Source organism: Beta vulgaris, chromosome 8, assembly GCF_026745355.1.
Source record: "Beta vulgaris subsp. vulgaris cultivar EL10 chromosome 8, EL10.2, whole genome shotgun sequence".
In the NCBI taxonomy this organism is placed as follows: Eukaryota; Viridiplantae; Streptophyta; class Magnoliopsida; order Caryophyllales; family Amaranthaceae; genus Beta; species Beta vulgaris.
The window spans coordinates 45,445,868-45,464,979 of record NC_079209.1 but is presented as its reverse complement, the minus strand read 5'-3'; the positions used below and the strand labels follow the sequence as shown (position 1 = coordinate 45,464,979).

General features: G+C 36.2%; 2 protein-coding genes across 2 annotated transcripts; both read right to left on the bottom strand.

Annotated features, from left to right (window-relative positions):
* Positions 1-4,112: 4,112 nt before the first annotated feature.
* On the bottom strand, positions 4,113-4,610 carry LOC130589925 (protein Ycf2-like). Its single transcript, XM_057391568.1, has one exon. The coding sequence runs from the start codon at positions 4,608-4,610 to the stop codon at positions 4,113-4,115; it is 498 nt and encodes a 165-aa protein (XP_057247551.1).
* A 1,571-nt stretch (positions 4,611-6,181) lies between these two features.
* LOC104883956 (uncharacterized) lies at positions 6,182-17,238 on the bottom strand. The gene is made up of 9 exons (XM_010668537.4): positions 16,835-17,238; positions 15,518-15,582; positions 14,722-14,770; positions 10,606-10,700; positions 10,380-10,465; positions 9,023-9,082; positions 8,817-8,898; positions 6,642-6,755; positions 6,182-6,499 (listed from the first exon to the last, which is right to left on the bottom strand). The coding sequence occupies exons 1-9, from the start codon at positions 17,019-17,021 to the stop codon at positions 6,329-6,331; spliced, it is 909 nt and encodes a 302-aa protein (XP_010666839.2). The 5' UTR covers positions 17,022-17,238; the 3' UTR covers positions 6,182-6,328.
* Positions 17,239-19,112: the final 1,874 nt, after the last annotated feature.

Here is a 19,112-nt window from a genome sequence, read left to right as displayed (position 1 = left end):
AACAAAACAAAACAAAATAAGAATGGGATTAAGGTGTCCCCAACGGCAAGGCAATTTGCCTCATTTATGCTTTTTCTTGATACCTTCACGCACCAACATGATGGGAGTGTGTATGCACATTTCTTGAGATCTTCAACAAGACATCTTATATTTTTCTCAGCTTTATATTGATCGGATATACTCAATATAGCTCGGGAACTATCCATCCATATAGTAGTAGCCCGGTCCAAGCATTGGGCCTCCTTTATGGCACTCTAAATGACTTGAAGCTCGAATTGGAGTAGAGAGTTGGCAATAGTTGGTTTGGAGTGGGTATGCTTTATATTGTCTATAGTGAGAGTCCATCCTATTCTAGCATTTATTGTACTTGTCTTCTTGTTCTTTTTCCAAGCACCGTCCACTTTGAATAATGTAGGTGTGTCCCTTACATTTGAATTTGTTTGCCATATGATCTTTTTTCCTGTAACTTTTTCGGATCGAGATTAGCCTTTGTTCCCTTCCTTGATTCCAGCTTATCACGGAAGAACCTCTCTATAGAGTCACACTTATCTTTCCAGATTCTTATTATCACCATGATTGTTCCTAGATCAAGTACCTGGTTCCTAAAGATGACATCGTTCCTGTTTAGGTATATATTACTCCAAATAACAATTATTATTCCCCGAGTAATTTCACCTCCCTTTTCCTTTTGGTTTAGGGAGTAAGATAGTAGGTTCTTTACCTAGTCTTTTAGCGAAAGGTTCTCCGCTTGTTCCATTCGGATTCCTAGAGGATAGCACCTCCATATGCGTGAAGACATCTCACAATCCCAGAATAGGTGTTTAGCGGTTTCAATCTTTTTAATACACAACATACAACAAGACTCGGAGATGATCTTCCATTTCATCATATTTTGACCTATGGCCAGAGCATGGTTAAGCTCTTTCCAAGTGAACATTTTAAGTTTTTTTTGGGGTGGGGGGGGGGGATATCCATGGTCCACAACTTTTTTCGTAGACATTGTGGCTTAAACACTTTCCCTTTTCTTGTCAGCCACCAGTTTCCCGATTTTGTTGTATATTTCCAGACGATGTTCCCAACTAATTGAGCTTGTCTTCTGTGTGTGTTATGCTTATGTGAGTGCCCATAATTCTCCTTGCACTATCACGTTTGAATAGGTTGACCATCTTGTCCCTATCCCATGTTCGATCAGCTATCATTATGTCTGCAACCTTATGTGCACCAGTTCCCTTGTCCTGTTGTGTGGTAGCGCTATTATTTTTAGCTTTAATGATTCTCCATCGGCGCACTTGTCCTCTAATTAACAGTCTCGTGCTCATTCCATTCCATATCACCATCTCAATCCCCTCTTCATAAAATTGGAAGCTCGCCACATTCCTCTCATTTTCCATGATATAATTTAAGGCTTCTTGTCTCTAGTCACTATTGATTGGGCTCCCAACGTACCTGGCAACCATAACCCTGTTCAGAAGCAAATCTTGGTAATTATGGATCCGCCATGCTTGTTTATATAAAAGATCCCTATTCATATTCTAGATATTTCTCAATCCCAACCCTCCTTCGTTCATGTGTTTCTCTAGATAATCCTGCAGGATAATCCCTGCCTTGTATTGCTTGTTTTCCATCAGAAGCGAAGAATCATGGAGTTGATTTTCTTAATATATAATCTTCTGGGGGAAGACATAGGATGATAATAGGGAAATTCTACATGGTATCTAACTTTTGCATTTATTACCCAAAACTATTTTGAATTCTACATGATACCACTGTAGTTTGGACTAATTCTCTACCGTGACATTCCGTTAAATAAAAGGTTAGTTGAGGGTTAATTAGGATCATGGGTTTACTTTGTGTGCTTTAGATTACACACTAGGAAAATCGATTGACTAAAGTTTGGGCGGCATTTTTGTTCTTAAGGGTTAATTTTGAGGTCGAGATTGGAAAAAAACTCCAGAAATATCTCGGTTTGCACAATTAAAAAGAATAACTAGTCTTTCATTGCATGTAGAATGATGTGTTACTTTTTTTTTGCCATTTTCGACTTTAAATCTGACCCTTAAGGGTTAAAATGACCCCGAAAACCTTGAGTGAGCTTTTTCTAACACCGAAACTTAAATAAACAAACCGAGACATGCAAATGAGGCAAACCCCTAACCCTAATTGACCCGCAACTAAGCTTTTATTTATCGAAATGTTACAGTAGGGAATCAGTCCAAACTATAGTGGTAACATGTAGAATCCAAAATAATTTTGGGTACCAAATGAAAAAGTCAAAAATATAGTGGTACCATGTAAAATTTCCCCTAACAACATATCAACTCCCATGCTGGCAACCAAAATGGAGTTTAAGAGGACTAGAGTGCCCGACTGATTTAATGATGAGAACTTTGAATTAGCGATCTTTCATTCAATATCACATAGTTCCTTGAACACACCCGTGTTACGACCATTGATTTCCATAGGACAACCCAGATAATTATCAAGATGTGGTAGGCTACATACCCCCATAGGATTTCTCATATACCTTAAAAAGGTTGACGGAGTATTAGGGCTGAACTTGACAAATGACTTTCACGAGCTGATAGGTTCACCCGATAGCCTACAAAATTCGTCAAGGATTTTCCAGATAGTTTGACATGAGTATGGCGAGGCTTAAAATAAAAATAGGGAATCATCGGCGAAAATTTGGTGAGTAATTTCCGGAGCCCTCTTGTCGATCCTTGATTCCTTGTATCTTCTTCTCATGTTGAAGTGTAGAAAGTCTCCTTCCCAGAGTATCCATGCATATAATAAATAGATCGGGCAGAAAGAGGGTCACCTTATCTTAGACCAACTTTTGGTTTGAAGCATTGTGAGGGGACTCCATTGACGAGGATAGAGTATGAGATAGTGGAAATGCATTGGATTATCCATTTCTCTGGAAACCTCATTGCTCTTAGTGCATGTCAGCTCAACGAAATCCCACCTAACACAGTCGTATGTTTTGTTGAAGTCCAAATTGAGGAATGTTGGCATGTTGCATAGTTCTTTCCTTTTTTTGTGTCTGTTCACCTAGCTAACCAATTCACAATCAATTAGAATGATGTCCGATACCAGTCTTTCATGAACGAATACTTTTTGGTTTTCCTCAACATAGTAGTTGAAAGTTTGGCTTTGATATCAAAATTGAAGAAAGATAAGCCAAAATCTGTTATGAGCTTTATTATTGAAGTCATTGTGCTCTTTCTCTCATGTGAGAAGAGATGGCAATGTTTTAGCACATTCTATTGCCAAATTCAATTTTGTAGCTGATACTAAACGTATTTGGCTTAAGGATTTTCTGACTTTGCAACTGATTTAGCAAATCAGGATGTGCTCACCTATTTAATATAATCAATCTTTGCCTTCTGGCAATAAAAATATGCTTCTTTTACATTTTTCAAAACCGAACTTTCTTTTTTTTTATATTCTTTCTTGTTTTTTTTTCCATAATATCCTTGATTCTCCCCTAAGTGAACTGCAACAATTAAAATAAAACAGAGGGAAAATATACAGATTCTTGAATTCCAATAAATAAATACAAAAAACGACAAAATCTAAATAAGTGTAAAAGAGCTTATAGAAAATAGAAAACCTAAATAAGAGCATAAGAATTTTTGAGAAATAAGAAAAGAAGTATAAAAGTTTGTTGCAGGTAGAAAAATAAAGTATTTGAGGCTGTAATATAAACCTCATCTTTTCTTATATCAATTTTCATTATTATGAAATTATCAATACACACTACATAAACCTAGAGGGACAACTACTATAAAACTATCCGTATTATTATATGAATTATAACAATACAACTTTTGCATAAACTTTATACTCCCTCCGTTTTTTTTATTGTTACACTTCTTTTGGGCAGAGAATCAAGAAAATAGTGTAAAAAACAAGGCAAAAGTACAACAAGAGAATGTTTGGTTGTGGAAAATGTAAAAGAAACAATATAATAACATAGGAGAGAGAAAAGTGGGATAGGTGGAAAAAAATTGATTAATAAAATGGGAGGTGGAGTACAGAGAAGTATGTTTACATAACCGCTAGGGTAACAGTTGCCCATAAACAGGACATTTTGTTAATAAAATGCTAAATCAAATGGCAAGAGAATAGTTGATCCCCCTAGTATGGAACATTTTCTTTTCCAAGTGAAATCCCCTAGTATATGAAAGAGTGAAAAAGTGCTTTCTTTGTTGTGGAATACGAAGCCTTCGTATCTTAATGCATGTATTTAATTGATTCAGAGCTATTAGAGCGGGATTCACTTTTTGAGGAATATGAGTCGAAGCAATAACAAGAATATTTCTAGTAGACCCTCTTTCACAATCCCTGGAGAGATAGTTCACTAATAGACCGAGGGATAAGTAATTCGACTCATTCACATCCAGATCATGAATGTTTGGAATCCATATTATGCAAGGAGACATTGCTTTTGCTAATTCGAATTGAAGGGTGATAGAAAATTGGTCTATTTCCGGCATCATATCCATAGTTAGCGCATTCATCCTAATTAGCAGCTCCAGCTCCGTATCAAGGTCATGATCGATATCGTCACTAGCATCAATAAGAAAACCTTCAGGCTTGTTATCCATGAACTTGTTAAGAAATACCGTAATAAAAGGAACATAGGAGTTTGTCGCTAGGTATTTGACCAAATAGGATCGTCCAGTTCCTATGGAACCTATCATTAAAATACCTCTAGAGGGGGATAGGGCTAAGCGGAGCGAAAAGGGTTTTTCATGAGATGGGAAATGAAAACTATTAGCCACACACGAGGTTCTCTATCTTTCTCTAGGTCCCTCCTCTCTCTCTACTGGGTCTCTTATTTCTATCTCTCTTGCTGGTATATGTCATTTTTGGAAGAAAAAAAACTAGCTAATTTTGTTAAACCTATTTTACTTAATTTGTTTTTGATAAAACTCTAGAGTAATATAATATAACTTTCACTTGATATGGTAAGATGCAACCAAGTATGATATATCAGTCAATTGGTTTGATAAGATGATGTCAGGATATGATATACTAGTCATCTAAAATATCAACTAGATTTCAAGTAACAAACCCCAAATAAAAATATTTGAAAAAATAATTTGCTTATAATTTATAATTTCTAATACTCTAGAGTTTCGTTAAAAATAAATTTAATAAAATGAGTTCAATAAAATTAGCTTATATAAGCAAAAGAGAGAGAAAAAGAGAGCGAGAGAGAGAAGGGAGATAAGAGAGAGATAGAAGGGACCCAGAGAAGAGGAGACCGGTTATGGGCAAATGCTTCCCATAATGGTTACGTGTATATCACAACTCGTGGGGTATAAGAGGTAGAATAATAGAAAAAGTTGTTGATAGTTTGTTATTTATAAGAAAAGAGAAGAGAAGTATAATAATTATAAAAAAAAAGATTAAAAATGAAAGTGTAACAATTAAAAGAAAACGAGAGGAGTACCTATTAAACATTGTTGTAACTCCGAGTGATACCCATGTAAAATTTCCCTAAAAAAAAATTATCTGCAACAATGCACCAGACTTCTTACAATTGATAAGCTGACCTGATGGAATGTGCCATGTGATTCCATCTTGTGTGCATTGTCATTGAAAGAATGAGAGTGAAACATCATTTGTTTTTATCTATGCGAATAGAGTGCCAGTCCATCGACAACAGATGTTACACAACTTCACTGTCCTAGGCCTATCTACAGAATGGAAGTTGAAGTCAATATTGCTGCTACGAAGTGCAAGAGGAGGTTGTCGCATCATACAACAAGATCGTCGCATGATGTTTGTTAAGACTTAAAGACTGCATACTTTCTCCGATCTTTTGTAATTGCACCATTTTGACTTTTAAAAATATTTTGTCATCAAAAAAGGAGAAAAGGTTATGTTAATCAATCACTTTTATTCTTCTTTCTGGAAATGAAAGTTTATAAACTGCAAGATCAAATAAAAGGTTATCCAGGAAAATGTGCTTAATCAATCTTGGCCTACTAATAATCGACTAAATGTCTATCGACTCCAAGAAAGCCTTGCCTCATCAAGAGTAGGTTTCCCTTCAAAAAGAAAAAAAAAGAGTAGGTTTATAATTAGAAAATCGAGCTCCGGACTCGCAAAAGAAAAAGCTCCAGCGGAAGGGATTACCATACAAAGACCTTTAAATGGGTAAGGCAAGTGAAAGCAAGAAGGGAAAATTTGATGTAGAAAAGCGAATTCGTAAGAAACAAAATTAAGGTAATTTCACCACTATTGCACTACATAAGGAGGATCCTACCACTGTTAGGATAAGAATGAAATGAACATGAACTCAATTATTGAAGAACTATGATGAAATTTTCAAATTTGTCAACGTTGACGTCAGCAGCGAAACTTTGGTTGGGGCTCTATTCTTGTAGTCTTTCTCCAAGACTGCTGCAGCTAGAGAATGCAACTCTCCACTCTCCTTATCATCCTTGTTTCGGCCTTTAGCCAGCTGCCCAATGGCGGCAGTACACTGTAATAAGGTTTACGGAAACTATTAGCAACTTAAGACAACGTAAATATTATTTTTTGACAACGTAAATATTCTCATGTGCAATTAGATGAACCAAGTCAATAGGAGCATAAAGATGGAGAAGGAAGCAGACGAAACTGACCAGGCAAATACCATAAAGTGCTCGCGTGTTCTTGCCTCCAGTGAAATCTATGGTGGAAGCATAGTATTTCTTGGCTGTCTGAAGATTTTCCAATCCCCCAAGAGTGTAAAGCACCTATGCAGATGAAGAAGAAAAAAATTTATATCGAAAAGAACAGATCGGTCATTTCTGGTAGAGTTCAGGTGAGCTGAGCTCAATGCAGGCCAACATCAGATATAAAGTCATTCAAATACTTCTAGTATTCGCAAATTATGATATAAGAAAAGCAGAATCCAACATGTAAGGACAATTTTTCTGCTCTAGAACAAGCCATCCAGCAGGTAAAATTTAGACCGCAAGGGGAATGACATACATCCCAATGGAAAAATAAAATTAAGTACGAAAAAGAGATATATAACCTTCAATCAATGTCTTTGGCATCAACGAAGGTTGAAAGTAATGCGTCTTAACTGCTACCACAATGCCTAGTCTTAAGTTCCTAACCACTAGAATGAAAATCCAAGGGATGTGCAACTGTAGTCATATCTAATGCACATAATATTAGGGCTGTAGGTCATGCATAGATATATCATATATGACAACAAAGAAACAGCTATTTTATGGTTTAATTTTGTGAAATATAATTCGATCACATATTCACATCTGATTTAGTCCCCACCATTTTGTATATGGTATCCCCTCCCTTTTTTGAATGTCACAGAGTCCCCATTCCTAGCTAGCATGAAAATGCAAAGAGAGGGTATTTGGCAATTAGGGTATCTAGAATGGATTGGGCAATTGGAATTTTGACAGGATCAATATGCCAGTTGGAGTCTCTGAGTGTTAGTCAATGGGCGTGGGTTACTTCCAAGCGCTCGTGGGTTGCGTCAAGGTAATTCTCATTCTCTTCTTCTCTTCACCCTTGTGATGAAGTCTCAAAGTAAACCTTCTACTTGGGTTTTTGTGATTTAGCATACGAAAATCTATCTTAGGTCGGTTGAATATTTTCAAATTCTTGGTTGATATCAAATAAATAGTAGTTCAAGAGTTCTATTTTGGCATAACAGTGTTCGTGTGGAAATCAATCAATAAGAGATCAAATTTCAGATCTGCTTAGATTTGCCTTAATTAAGGAGCTAGGCAACCATTTATGAGGTGCTAGTATGCAATGGTAAATGGTAGCATTGGAATGTTACCTTTTGATACTCCCTAACGATAAGAAGAATTTTTAATCTCCAGGCTTTTGAATTGGCTTACAATACATGTAAACTACTAATTCTGTAGTGCGAAATAGTTGTTGGTATGTAGCGTAATGAATGTCCACCAAATTTTAATGAAATAACCTACGTTACTCAAACTTGGGTACCCATGTTGAACACAGTACATATCTATGTTCCCGACTCATCTATTCTATGACAATATTCTATAATTTTAGTGCAAAATGAAGTGTGGAAGTTTGTATGGTACCTGAGGAAATGTGAAGAGTTAAGAGTAACATAGGAAATAACTCGCCTTACTTTCCATACAAACAACTTTTGAAAAGTATCCCCTCAAAGTGCTCCTATGCCAATTCAAGTGATAGCAACTAATATGAATCAAAGTATACCATGAACTCAGTAACAATTCTTTTTCTGTCTTTTTTCATTTCCCTAGGATATTGTCTCATAGTAGTATATGAAATGTAATATTTATCCATCTCTAACCCCAAAGTTTTGGTCAAATTAGTCAGCATATTGCTAGGAGAAGAAAATAAGGAGAGCCAAATTTCCATAACCAAATTGGTTAGCGAAACACATACGAGAAAAACCTGACATAGTAAGCTTCTCACTGCTAAAAAGTGCAAGAATTTTTTTAACTAAAATTTGGAAAGCATAATCTACATTCAAATTTAAGGGTCTAGGACCTAAGCAGTAGGCAAAGATTACCAAATGTGCATATTTTTCATGATAATTTGGTGCAATTGAACAAGGAAAATTTCCACTAACAATTATGTCACTTTCTTTGTGGACTTTGGCTTCTTCAAATTTAATACTACCTCTTTAGCTCATATAAAAAGCGACTATCAGGCCTCCAATTCTGGGGAGCAGGGTTATCTTGACTAATTCTACAGTTTCCTTTTCTTCTCAAAACTCCACAAGAAAAACTTAGCAAAGTCTCCACAAAAAGATACTTTTGAGAAAAAGAGATAGAACTTACATCAGCATAGGCTAGGTGATACAAAGGAACTGTAGGTTGAGCTAAAATCAGCTCCTCATAGCAAAAAGCAGCTTGCTTATACCTAGTTATACAAAGAAAAAATGTCGAGCATGTATAATCAATGTATGTGTCAAGATGACAATGGAATAGCCAAAGAAAAATGTGTGGCAAATAAATTAAGATCATATTCAGTTAAGTTGTCTTACATCTGCAGCGAGACGTAAATTTCTGCAAGTTCTCTCCATGCATCATTATCTGCCATAAATCTGCAAAAAAGGGACATAAAAGTATAAGCTTCCCCATGATTTCACTCATTTCAGATATATTTAGTTATCGAAGCACAATGAATCTTTGAAGGGAAAAAATAATTACAACAGTTACAATATGAGAAGCCACATTTAAATTTGCTGGTACGGGCGCTCCCCCTTTAGCTGACAAGAGCATGCATTGGGCAGCTTATTTTCTCTCTTACACAGGAAAGACCCAATATCAAAAGCTAGAGCGAATATTACTGGTTCCAACTGCCAAATATTTGCTCTACCCAGAGTGGAGCATTGAGTTGGAAAATCCAGTAAGGTGAAGTAAGGTTCATTAACGCAAGGACACGGAAGATCTGGGTTCTTTTACTATCTAAAATCATGGAATTTGGCTCCTAGCCAAGAGTTGTTGGCTATATAATGTTTAAAGAGAAGTTGTGGGCTGTGTGTAAACTGAATGCATGTGAACACATAAGTGGCAATGATGTAAAAACTCCATTTCCAACTTTGGCAACAAGGGTAATAGAAGAAGTGTGCAGATGAAAGATTTGTAGAACTGACAGTATACAGTCAGATAGTCAGCAAAAAGTGAAGTAAATTTGCATTTGCTTCCAGATGGTGCAGCTCCTAGTTCCTACAAAATGATTTGGTCTCCCCTAGCAACTTCAAGAAAGAACTTCTGTTTTGGGTTACTGAGCAAGGCAAGTTCTCTACTCAAGATAGGCTGAAAGTCACGAGCATTTTCTCCTATTAATAACGTGTGGCAGCTACTCTGTATGTGGCTGATCCCCAGGCTTCAAGATGATGAAGAAGAGACTGTAACTTTCTTCTCATAGAAAATGAAATGAAAGCAGGTGAAGAAGTTGACCAATATAGCAAGAGTAGCTGGTTCAGCCCATACTAAATAGAAAGAGAGATGCTCAGGATGTTTAGTGGCAAAGAAGAGATATGCTTGGTAAAAATGATATGTTTTGACTGTCCACTAAATAAATAAAAATTTAAGATTGGTAAAACAAAGAGAGGTCTGATTTAGATATAGAGTGTTCCCCATTGAGTTGCTAAAAATTGGTTGGTGTATATTGTAAAGACCCAGTATGCAGGGTCTAGAAATATTGTATAGAACTGTCTCATTTTGAACATGAAAGTTTTTTGATTTTAAAAAAAAAGTGACAGAAAATAATAGTCAAACGTCCAAAAGGCTTGACTGCAAAAGTAAAATGGCCTATAATTTTCAAGGAGGGAGTAATAAGTAATAACTAACAAGTGGACAAAAGCCATAAGCATTTCTATGAAGCAGTAGCCTTACACTTTAAGATATTTGTTTAGCCATTCAACAGCTTTAAGAGGATCACCTGCAGCCTTTGCCATGGCCACTTTTCTTTTGTGGACCACCTACACAGAAGAAAAAAATTTAATTGGCTGCTTACGTGATGAAATTAGTCCAAAACATAATTGACTGCTTAAATTCTACTCTACTTGACAAGATAAATGACAAAAGAAAGGTCCGATAGATGGTGTGAAAGATAACTTACTTGATCAAGTGGATTATCTTCTAGAAGGCTTGAGTAAGCTTTTTCGGCCTCTTCCCAGCAGCCCTTTGCTTCTAGCAACATTGCCTCCAACCTACCTGTAAATCATTTTAAGTATAGATGATCAAAAAGAATATCATAAATCGTCATATCATCAACTCTGAGGTCCTGATTATGTTATGTAAAAGTTTCTAAGCTACTTAAGCTAAAACATTGTATGAGAATTGCTCACCCAAAGTCCATTAATTGTATGCCAAGATAAACTATGACATACCTGTACACATAGCATACTTCAAAGGTTCTATGGTGCATTAAGAATTTAAGAAGGATTGCAATTTGTTAAAGTGAACAAATGGAATGACCTTCAACCCAATCCCTTCTTCCTGAACAGGTGTTTGAATCCTCTTTTTCACCATTTTAACATAAGTTCAACCAAAAATGCAAACACCTGACAATTCTATTTCCTCTCTCCACCCATGCATCCCTTTCCTCTTCTGGCTCTTGCATAGTTTTTTTTCCCTCTCCTCTATCTTTGTTCATCTCTAGTCATTACATCCCTCAAATTTTCCTTTCTTACTTTAGAGCAGGCAATGAAATTTCATCAATATCAGCACTCACTCTTTCTATCTTCTGGAATTGGTCCATATATATGATGTTGAGGACGAAAGGCGAGTGTTCATTATTGTGTCTTTTCCTTAACTATAGTAAAGAATATATAAGCTGTACATAGGGTATCCAAGTTATCTAGAACTATCGACAAGGTAGTACCCATATCACATACTATCTCGTTTCCTAACTAATAAAGTTGTTGACAGCTTCCCCTGATCTCTTATCCTTATAGATCAAGATGGTCTGTGATGGATCTTGGTGATCATGGTACTAGTGTGAAGGAGGTACTAAATTTTTGTCAAGATTGGCTCCTTCCTCTGGAATTCGTCCATGGATGCCGATGATGTCAGACAGATGGTGGTGAACTGGTGTAGTACTTGAGTGAAGAGGTGGGGGAAAGGGTAACTGACATTAGATAAGCATGTCCTTTTCCAGTTTCCCCTAATAGAATATGATGCCACCAAGGGGAAGAGTGTAATGAATAAGGGAGACAAACACCCTCAAGAAAAAGAAATGAAATTAAGTCAAACATGAGGAAACAGAGACCCTGTTGCACTGTTTCTGTTCTGTTACCAGGAGCACGATAAATTGTGAACCAAACATGCTCTCAGTTGGTCACAAATGAAGCCAACTACGGGTAAAAGAGATTATAGGGGATGGCAAAATACTGGTGTAAAAATAGCTGCCACATGGTAGGTGGATTGTCTAAATGCAACCTCAAGTCACACAGAACTCCCTTTTGCAGTTCCAGCAGACATTATCTTCAAAACCTCTAAGTGGTGCAAATCTGTTTTACACTGTGTCATTATGACTCCAATAGTTCCAAAATCATTACAAGTATCTGATGTGATCTGCCCAACTTTCCATGCCATTCCATAAGTTGTAAGGATCACACCCAGCTATCCACATCCATTTAGGGAGTCGGATATGAAACTGACATAAGTAGGAAAAGACACCACAGATATTAGAAATTTAGAATAGAGGGACCATACATGTATATGGCAAATTAATGCCTAGGATCTTTTAATTAAAGAACTGTTAACAATGAATTACCTCCATACTCAAAGATGCAACACAGAAACATGGCTCTATCTTTCTAACTGCATTTTTTATTATGACTATCTAATCTTTCTTAAGGCTAACCCTCTTAACAAAACTGTGGCAGGATAAGCCTGTTTCAAAGAAAAAGATCTTCAGTAGTAAGATTTCTCAGGCCTCCAGTTCATTCTACTAGATTTTGGTTTAGCTCTAGCCAACTCGTTGTCCTTGCTGCTACCTTTTCATCCTCAAAAGAGTTCTTTCTTCTGAATATTACTAGTGTTATAGTTCTTTGCTGTTAAAGAATGGGAAACCAGATACACCTCACTCTATTTCATCCAGATGACCAGATCAACAGTTTCTTTTGTCGATTAATCTGCACTCCTGGACCTTTTTTGGAGTAGATTCATCAGCTTTATCCTTTCTGGCTTGTGGACATATATCTCCAAAGTCTTGCATAAGCTTCCTTGGTGTCTTTTCAAGCAACTACGGCTTCCACTTGAAATCCTTTGTTCAGATGTCTTTATATTAAATCCAAGGTTTCATATCACAGCACTTACAAATTTTCATTTTTGCCCCCATGCCATTCCATATTTCACTCCACGAGATCCTAATCTAACCACAGCACATATTATGCTATATCAGACTCTGAATCATCATTAGTCGCAGAACTAACACTTGAACCGTTAATGCAAGTATTGCAACTGCAATAAAATTAACTAGCACAGTAGCACTAAAGTACTAACCATCAGTAAACAAGCTGCTGTTGGGAGGTAGCAGAAATGATAAGGTTCCCTGGTTCACTAAGACACATGTTGAGACTACTAGGTTCAATTCTTTCTCTTAGTTACGTGTATTGATCTAGAGAGAGCCAAATTCTCAAATAACTACTCTCAGGCCTCATTAAATTGAGTGACCTAAATTGTTTACGATTACACATTTGAGGGTAATAGAAGGATGAAAAAATGAACCACAATTATCTATTCCACATTGATATGGAAAATGTGTAATACCCACAATCGATTAGATAGGATTCAATGGTACTACCTATACCAACTATGTGCATCTTCCTGAAGGAGCTCATATGCTAAGATATTCCATAGTTAAACGTGCTTAGCTAGAAGTAATCTTGAAATGGACCTAATTTGTTTTCCTAGAGTATTTTACTTCACTTCAATAAGTCATAATTACATAAACTTCCTTACTTAACCTCTAGCGCACATAATGTGGACCTAGTCACCTAGTCTTGTTCCCCATAATATGCATTTTTCCTCACAGCATTCATTTGACTTTGACTTTGTTGTTCTTAAACTAATGGTTCGTTCAATTTATGACTAGGTTGATAGCCTATAATATTATGCTAATGGTAATGAATTAGTACGTATTTTTGTAAAGAAAGTTTCATGCTACTCCCCATGGAAATTATACTTTATCTCCTATTATTTTATTTTCTAATTCATTACTATTCAATCCTACCTCTAAAGCAGTAATGAAAATATAATGAAGAAAAGAAAAGCTCAATAAGGATGGAAAACTATCACCAAAGACATTGGCATGCGACTTTTATCATATAATTACTTAAAATTCAGAATCAATTACCACAATTTATAGGTGTTACGAATTACGATTATAAACCTTGACATATTAATAGATTCCCAGAGTAATTTGATGCGGAATGTCTTACTATCATGCTTATGGTAAAGGACGTTCGGCAAATATGTGTGTCTTCATTAAGTTCTTACAACCTTTATACTTTATAGGTAGTAGAAAGTGGTAACACAAATAAATAAAGAAAGAGCACATATTTGCAAGCGAAGATGTAGTATTCTGGACATTTGCCTAGAAATTCCACATCAATTCAGGCATAAACTTCATTACCTTTAGCAAGAATTCATTAGAACATAACAATAAATTATCCACAACAACTAGCTTAAGCAACCCATGCACAAAATATGAATTATGGACCCTGAGTCTGTTAAGAAACCAATGAATTTCATGGAGGATGAAAAATACTTGATAACATAGAGCAAATGACTAACTTACTTAAGTTCCTTCACCGGATACACTATCATCTAGCTTTCATCACATTCAATCGCGACACATCTCATTCTAGTGTATGTCTCATGCCTCACCAAGTCACCAGGGAGGGGAAAATGTCATTTATATACAGCCTTTTCACAATTAATAAAAATTATAAACTTGCTTCGTGCTTCTGTGAACAAATATATTAGCACAAAAATTATGCAAATATAAAAAAAGGTATCGAATGAAGTTTCCTATCTTATTCTATAGCTTGATATAAAAGCTTACCAGGTAAATCTAACATCAGAACTCCTATTATCCAATAGAAATCAATCAATTCAAAGGTTATCTTCCCAAAAGACAGAAGAAAACCAGTATGCAACACTCAATTTCTTCTACAACATTGCTAACAACATCAGCAATAAGGGTCAAGTCAAGATATCAACTCACCAACTCTTTTGCTCTCTGGAAATTTCTTGCTCAGCACATTCAAGCAATCCTGCAGGAACTTAACATCAGTATTCATATGACAGGTATTTTACTCTTCCAACAGAAGATTGATATAAAAGTTCAAGGAAGATCACAAAAAAAAGTTTTGTAGCTTTTCCAACCTGTCACTTAAATCTATACAAAAGCAATAGTTATTTGCTGAATGAGCAAGCAAAATAGCAATATATCTCTGCTGACAATAAAAGAGATCCCTCTATCACTCTGTCTAAAGCCACCAGCTTTAATAGAACAGTTAAGCCAGATATAAAAACAAAGTGAGATACGGTTACACAAGCAATAGGCATAACAAGGGTGCATTTTCTTCACCTATCTGATGAGAACTGATGTGACTCGGAACTTATTCTAAAAGATTTGAGAGCTTATTGGAACTTATTTGAACTTATTTAAACTTATTGGAACTGATCTGAACTTAAAAGATCTGAAACTGTTTTTTCTAGGATGAAGGAAACACATTCTAAGTAACAAATTTAACAGCTTCTTCATGCTATATATAAACCGTCATGCACTTAGGTAATGCTACCCAAAAATCCAGGATGCTTCACTTTTGTCGAGAAACATCAGAAGGCAGTGATCTGCCTTCATAAGCTTGCAACATTCTGTAGAATAATATTGCATCCTTCTCAAGTGGTTTTGTAAAAAAAAAACAGACAGCTATTCAGAATGAAACAATGACTTAGAACTGAATTTAGCAACATTTAACTAATCAACACATAAAGCACCAAGCACCTTTACATACCTTTGCAGTCTCAAGAGAATTACAGTCCATGGCTGCAATGGCAACTTGCTCATATAATGTCCATTCTACAAAATAGAATCATTACTGTAGTTAAGCAGAGAAATTCAGCAGACATGTCTAAAGGGAGAGACTAGAAGACTTGGCAGTAAAGAAAACAATTCAGGTTTTGTTTAGAAGCAACAAATTTACAAGATAGGGGAAGGGGGGAGGAGAGGATTGAGGAGGGGGTAGTCCTAGTTAAAGTTGCTGCAGCTGAAAACCTAGGCTTACATAGAGAAGGCACACAAGGGGAACTTACAAGGGCTTAGGCGGATGGAAATACCACCTAGAAACCCAAAATATGAACAATAAAATAGGAATTCTACTCTAGAATGATTCTTTCAACATAACAGAAGTAGACTGGCAGAGTAAAAAATTCACAAGTACAAATCATCAACAAATGGCCAATTTTTCTTTTATTTCCCATGTTTTAATGTTTCCCATTGATAGTAAATAGAATCTGTCATAATACACAATCTAGACAAGTAACACGGGAGAGCAGAAGTAGCACACAATCTGTCGTTCAATTAGAATTTCATACTAGATACAATAGAAGTATAGAACACAGTACTTATGAATCACATTGAACCTAGATTCACGAATACTAATTCCACATTCCCCAAAATTGATTATTCATATTCCCTTCAACAACAGTAAAACCCCAATGCCACTCTCAAATTAAGGAGCATGGAAACAATAGCGGGATGTTTATAACCAATTCCTTGTGGATGAGACAATTAGAAGGGAAAGAAAGGGGAGCAAAAGTCACACATCCATCTTCCTTTACTTGGATATCAATTAGGGGAAGGGAAAGGAAATACAAGCGAAATCGATATCCCTTCCCCTTTTCAGCCCTCCTCCCCTTCTCCTCCACCATTTTCGTCCAAACACACTGTTAGAATTGTGAGCTTCACACTACTCAATTCACTCCTCCACTAAAGGAAAACCTAGTTGACAACATCAAAATGTAGTCTAAAACTCAATTGCGTCATCTGTTTTACTAAAAATACGCGTAATTTTAAGATTCAACATTCCATACCATCAAATACAACAAAATTTTCACCCACAATAACACTGATCCTTAAACCAACATAAAAATCAACAAATTCCCATAAACAACAGGTCTAAATTAAATTCAAACCACTAATAAATAAAATCAATACTTTCAATCAACCAACAGGTCGAAATTGAAACATACCCATAAAAAAAACCCAGAAAAGATTAATTTTATCCCAATTGAATAATTTGGAGCAAAAAGACGATTGATTTAGAATTTACCTTCATCCCCAATAGCAGATCGCTTCTTTGGATCGTTCAAGATCGATAAACCATGCTTTAAAACTTTATCAGAGCGCCGAATTTTGAGTTTACGCACTAAACAAAGGTACTCCCAAGCACCCCCACCACCATGCTCCACTTGAGACTCTAATCTCTTCAACTCTGCCTCGTCTAATTTGGTCACCATCTCAACCTTCAAATCTCTGCTTTTTTTCTACTGGATGTGTGATTGGAGGAGAGAGAGACTCGGAGAGAGAGAGGACTTGACTTTCACTTGGTTTTGTTTTTGGTTTGGCTGCTACTACTTGGTTTTGCTGCTACTAATCATCGATGGATCTTCAACCAATTCCACGACAATACAACTTCTACGATCTTTGTTTTTTTTTTTTTTTTTTTTTTTTTTTTTTGGGTAGGGAATACAAGAGTAGGGGACTAGGGGAATATACTTATGAGAAACTCGAAGTTTCTAACAATTGAAAAGGTTAATATGGATTAGAGGTGATTATGGACCGGGTCGGATTGCGCTTAAAAAATATTTGTTCATTGATCAGGGCGGGTCGAGCCGAGCCAAAAATATGTGCCTAAAGCCCGCTATTTCGGGCAAAATCGGGCATGATCAAAAAAATAGACTAAAAAGTCATTTTTGGCCCGCACAAAGCAAAAAAATCGGGTCGGGCCTGTCTGCGGGCCAAAAAAATCTGCCCAAAAATCGAGTCGGGGCGCGCCAAAATGATAAGCTTTAGGGGGATGTTTAGAATAGATGTAAATTGCATATGTAGATTGATAATAACGTTTTCAAAGAGTGTATCGAATAATTTATGGTCTATTCACCGGTATCGACAAATTTTTAAACGAGATGGTGTTTCCGTGAGACAGTCCTACTATATATGTTAGATTGGTATGTGGGAGGCACTCTTCAGGCTCGTTTGGTTGAAGTTGGGAAGTATAACTTCCCATAAATTTGCATTAATCATGAAATTTTATTTCCTAGGAAATACATTTTTTTGTTTGGTTGAGCATGGAAAACTCTACTTACCTAGAGGGACCTAGGTAAGTTATTTCCTTTATTTTGTAGGAAACAGAACTTCCTAGGAAGTTCTATTTCCCATGTTTTTGCCAACCAAATAGCACATATATTTACTTTATAGGAACTCTAATTTCTCATGCATTTGAAGGTTAACCAAACAAGCCCTTCATGTGCAACCCTAAAGCTCACCAAAATTACAACAGTAATCCAAAGCCTAATAAGGTAAAAGCTTCTTTAAATAACATATGCAAGCAATTGTAGACAATATTACGAGCAACCTCATCGAGGAGGAGTTAAACACTTTTGGTGGAGGACCCGACAATCTATCTGAATCCACATTGATTACACGATTTCAATGAAACCAATCGTAAACTGTTTAGCCTTCATAAAGCACTTAGTACTATAGATCGATGTTCTTTGACTTTCATCAAAAACTACAAGTGGTTGTAGTTTTCCAATGGAAAATGTTGTAACTTAGGATTGTTGTAGTTTGGAAATCTGGTGTGGCACACAAAGCTACAAGTAGTTGTTGCTTGCCATTGTGGGTGCTCTAAGGCAGCGGAACTCTGACTCCTATGCACTTCCTCTATACAACCATTGTATACGGATTAATAAAGAGCATGTGATAAATACAATCAGTCCCAAAGCCACACAAAGCATGCAGTGAGCGATGCAATTGAGACTTAAACATTCAACCAGGCCAACCTAGTAGCAGTAGGCAACTTATCTTGAATAACAAAACCACAAAATAAACACAATTTTAGGAGAAGCGAAGTTTAGCCTAATATAAGTTTTACTCTAAATATAAGGAGTAGAACCTTGTAGCCAGGTGTACATATTGGTGATTGAGGAGTTATCGATATCAAAGGAATGTCAGCAGCCTCTTCTCTTAAGAATGAGATCTTTAAAGTTGATACTAATATTTTTCACCATCTAAGACATACCGGAGGACATATGATTGTACTTCTCTTAATATAGTACTAGTTATTAGACCCGAGCTATGCTCCGGATAAGAAAATTTCATTTATTAATATAATACTTTATGATAATAACACTAAATACTACTTAGGGGGTGTTTGGTTGGGGTATTTTTAATGGAATGGAATGGAATGGAATGGAATGACATCCATTCCATTGTTTGGTTGGGCATATTTAGGGTAGAGTCTCATACCCAAGGGTATCTATCTCCACCCCATCCCCTAAAATCCCAATCTCCCCTCCCCCCAAGTTTCTAACTCCATTCCCCTCAAG

Excerpts from the sequence above, each read along its gene's own strand:
- LOC130589925 (XM_057391568.1), bottom strand. The coding sequence starts at position 4,610 with ATGGATAACAAGCCTGAAGGTTTTCTTATTGATGCTAGTGACGATATC.
- LOC104883956 (XM_010668537.4), bottom strand. The coding sequence starts at position 17,021 with ATGGTGACCAAATTAGACGAGGCAGAGTTGAAGAGATTAGAGTCTCAA. Across the intron at positions 10,466-10,605 it reads AAGATAATCCACTTGATCAA|GTGGTCCACAAAAGAAAAGT; the intron begins GTAAGTTATCTT and ends TCTTCTGTGTAG. Across the intron at positions 8,899-9,022 it reads ATTTACGTCTCGCTGCAGAT|GTATAAGCAAGCTGCTTTTT; the intron begins GTAAGACAACTT and ends TTGTATAACTAG.